Genomic DNA, 2535 nt, shown 5'->3' on the forward strand with positions numbered 1-2535 from the left:
CTGGATCAGGGGAATTCCAGATATGTTTCACGGCCATTGTTCTTCCAGTTCTGAGAACTATGCGGTAGACGTTACCGGAGCCCCCCTTGCCGATTAGGTTCTCCTGTTTTATTGAATTGATGATCTCTTGCTCGTCGAAGGTTAGAACACGGAATGAAGTCATGTCCCACGATTTTTTAGGAGGAAGTCGGCGATCGCCGCTTGAAATTGGCCGACGTTTCCTGATACAAATGAGGGCACTGGATCCGGCGAAAATGACGGCGATCATGACAAGAAATACGGTCAAGAGAGTCCGGAGCTTGTCGGAACTTGAGCCGAAGGATGACGAGCATTGGGGGAGGAAGCTAATGCCGTTAGCGCAGAGGCCGGAGTTGCCGGTAAAGCTATTGTTGTAAGCGCTAATGGAGAGACCGGCAGGGACCTTTCCGGAGAGGCGATTGTGGGAGAGATCCAGAGAGCTGAGCTTCAGTGAAGTGAGCCTCGTCGGAATTTCGCCAGAGAGTTGGTTGCCGGAGAGATTCAGGGAGTTAAGGTTTTGGAGATTGCCGATGCTAGGCGGAATCGGGCCGGAGAGCATATTGCTGGCCAAACTTAGCGAGCTCAGTCTGGAGCAAGACCCCAAGTTGTCCGGTATCTCGCCGGAGAACATGTTGTGATCAAGTGATAGGGTATCGAGTGTATTCAATTTTCCAATGCTCGCCGGGATCTCGCCGCTGAACTGATTCGATGTGGCGTCGATCGAGACTAGAGCTGCCGCTCCGGATATCTCTTGCGGCAGCTCGCCGGAGAAGCGGTTGTTTGATAGGTAAAGCTGGTTTAATGAAGCCGCCTTTCCTATATCCTTCGTAATCGGACCTTCGAATTGGTTGGCATCAAGATCTATAATGTTAATATTGGGTAGACCCCATATACCTGCCGGAACCACGCCGGAAAGGGAATTATTGCTAACTCTGAATCGAGTCAAAGTGGAGCAATTTGCATAGTTTGCCGGAATCTCGCCAGAAAACTTATTCTCGAGCATTAGCAGTTTCGTCATCGTCCCCATGCGGCACATATCTGGTGGGATCGGTCCCGTGAGAGAATTCGAAGACACGTCAATGAAATCAAATTCCGACATGCTCCCCAGCTTCGCCGGGAGAGGGCCGGTGAGCCGATTACTGTAAAGTGACAGATTCACCAAATTCTTAAAATCCCCAAACTCCTCCGGTACCTCACCGGAGAATTCGTTATCGAAGAGCTGCAGAGAGACTAATTTGTTAAGGAACGCGAGTTCCGACAGATTTCCTGTCAGAAAATTACTGTCAGCGTCAAAGAAGGCCAGCTCCGACAAATTCCGAAATCCGTCGGGAATTTTTCCGGTGAACGAATTGTTGTATAACTCGAGCTGATGTAGCTTATTGAGCTTCGTAATCTCCGGCGGAATAACCCCTGATAGAAAGTTATCCGAAACTTCAAAATCAACTAGGCCGCTCAAATTGCCTATCTCCGGGGGAATATGGCCGTGGAGATTGCAGACCGAGAGGTAGAGGAAGTAGAGATTATTGAGTTTGGTTACCACTGTGGGGAAGGGGCTGGGCTCGAAAGAGTTATCACCGAGGCTAAGGTATTCGAGGTCGGTAAGATTTGACAGGGAGCTCCATGGGAACTGCCCCGACAACGAGTTTTTAGAGAGGTTCAGATGTCGGAGGCCGGATAGTGGGGAGAGACTGGGGACATCGCCGTCGAGGAGATTGTTCGAGAGATCGAGGTTAAGGAGGGCAGAGCAGTTGCGGAGATCGGGAGTAATGTGTCCGGAGAGTTTATTGGCTCCGAGTGAGAGCTTGGAAAGGGAAGGAAGGCTGCAGATGAAGGAAAAGGGGATGGAGCCAGAAATTCCGACTCCGGTGAGATCAATGGAAGAAACGGAGTTGCGGGAGTCGCAGGTGATGCCAGAAAAATTGCAGGGGAGGCTTGCTGCCGGTGACCATGAGTGAAACTCAGCGGCGGCGGAATTGGGGATGTGGAAAGAATTTGAAATTTCAAGGAGGATGGTGACCTCGTCGCCGGCGGCTGCTGAGATTGCGAGCGCCGGTAGGAGGAAGATGGAAAGCAGTAGTGGCGGCATCTTGGATCGACCCGAAGGGTGGGTGCATTTGAGAGCGCGGGGGGCTTTATTCAAAACGGTCGATGTTGTTCCACTTGTTTGCGGGAGTAGAGCTGGGACGGCGGGGCCATCTTTGTTAGGAAAATTATTACATTTTAATGAACCCTTGCCCCCATCTTCCGATATATAATTTGGGTGTATCTTAAGTGTATTCAGAAGGCTTTCTGGTGTTATTTATATTTATTTATATTTATATTTATATTTATATTTATTTATTTACTGAATCTTATTTTATATGTAAATCATACTTAAGAAATAGAGTATAAGAGATGAGATAGAGAGAAAAATATACACTAATAAATAGTAATTTATGATAAGGGTGTAACATTTTATTCATAAAATAATCTCCTATTTGTAGAGAAAATGAATATAATATGAGAAGTTACATTTAT

At 47.7% G+C, this 2535-nt stretch overlaps 1 protein-coding gene across 1 annotated transcript in view; it reads right to left on the reverse strand.

Annotated features, from left to right (window-relative positions):
• Positions 1-2273, reverse strand: part of LOC110035924 (receptor-like protein kinase HAIKU2) — a 3646-nt gene extending 1373 nt beyond the window's left edge. The window contains exon 1 of the mRNA XM_020740264.1: positions 1-2273. This exon is cut by the window's left edge and continues 504 nt beyond it. Coding sequence (XP_020595923.1) covers positions 1-2104 — 2104 coding nt within the window. The 5' untranslated portion in view covers positions 2105-2273.
• Between the last annotated feature and the right edge of the window lie 262 nt (positions 2274-2535).

This window comes from Phalaenopsis equestris, unplaced genomic scaffold, assembly GCF_001263595.1.
Source record: "Phalaenopsis equestris unplaced genomic scaffold, ASM126359v1 Scaffold000002, whole genome shotgun sequence".
Lineage (NCBI taxonomy): Eukaryota > Viridiplantae > Streptophyta > Magnoliopsida > Asparagales > Orchidaceae > Phalaenopsis > Phalaenopsis equestris.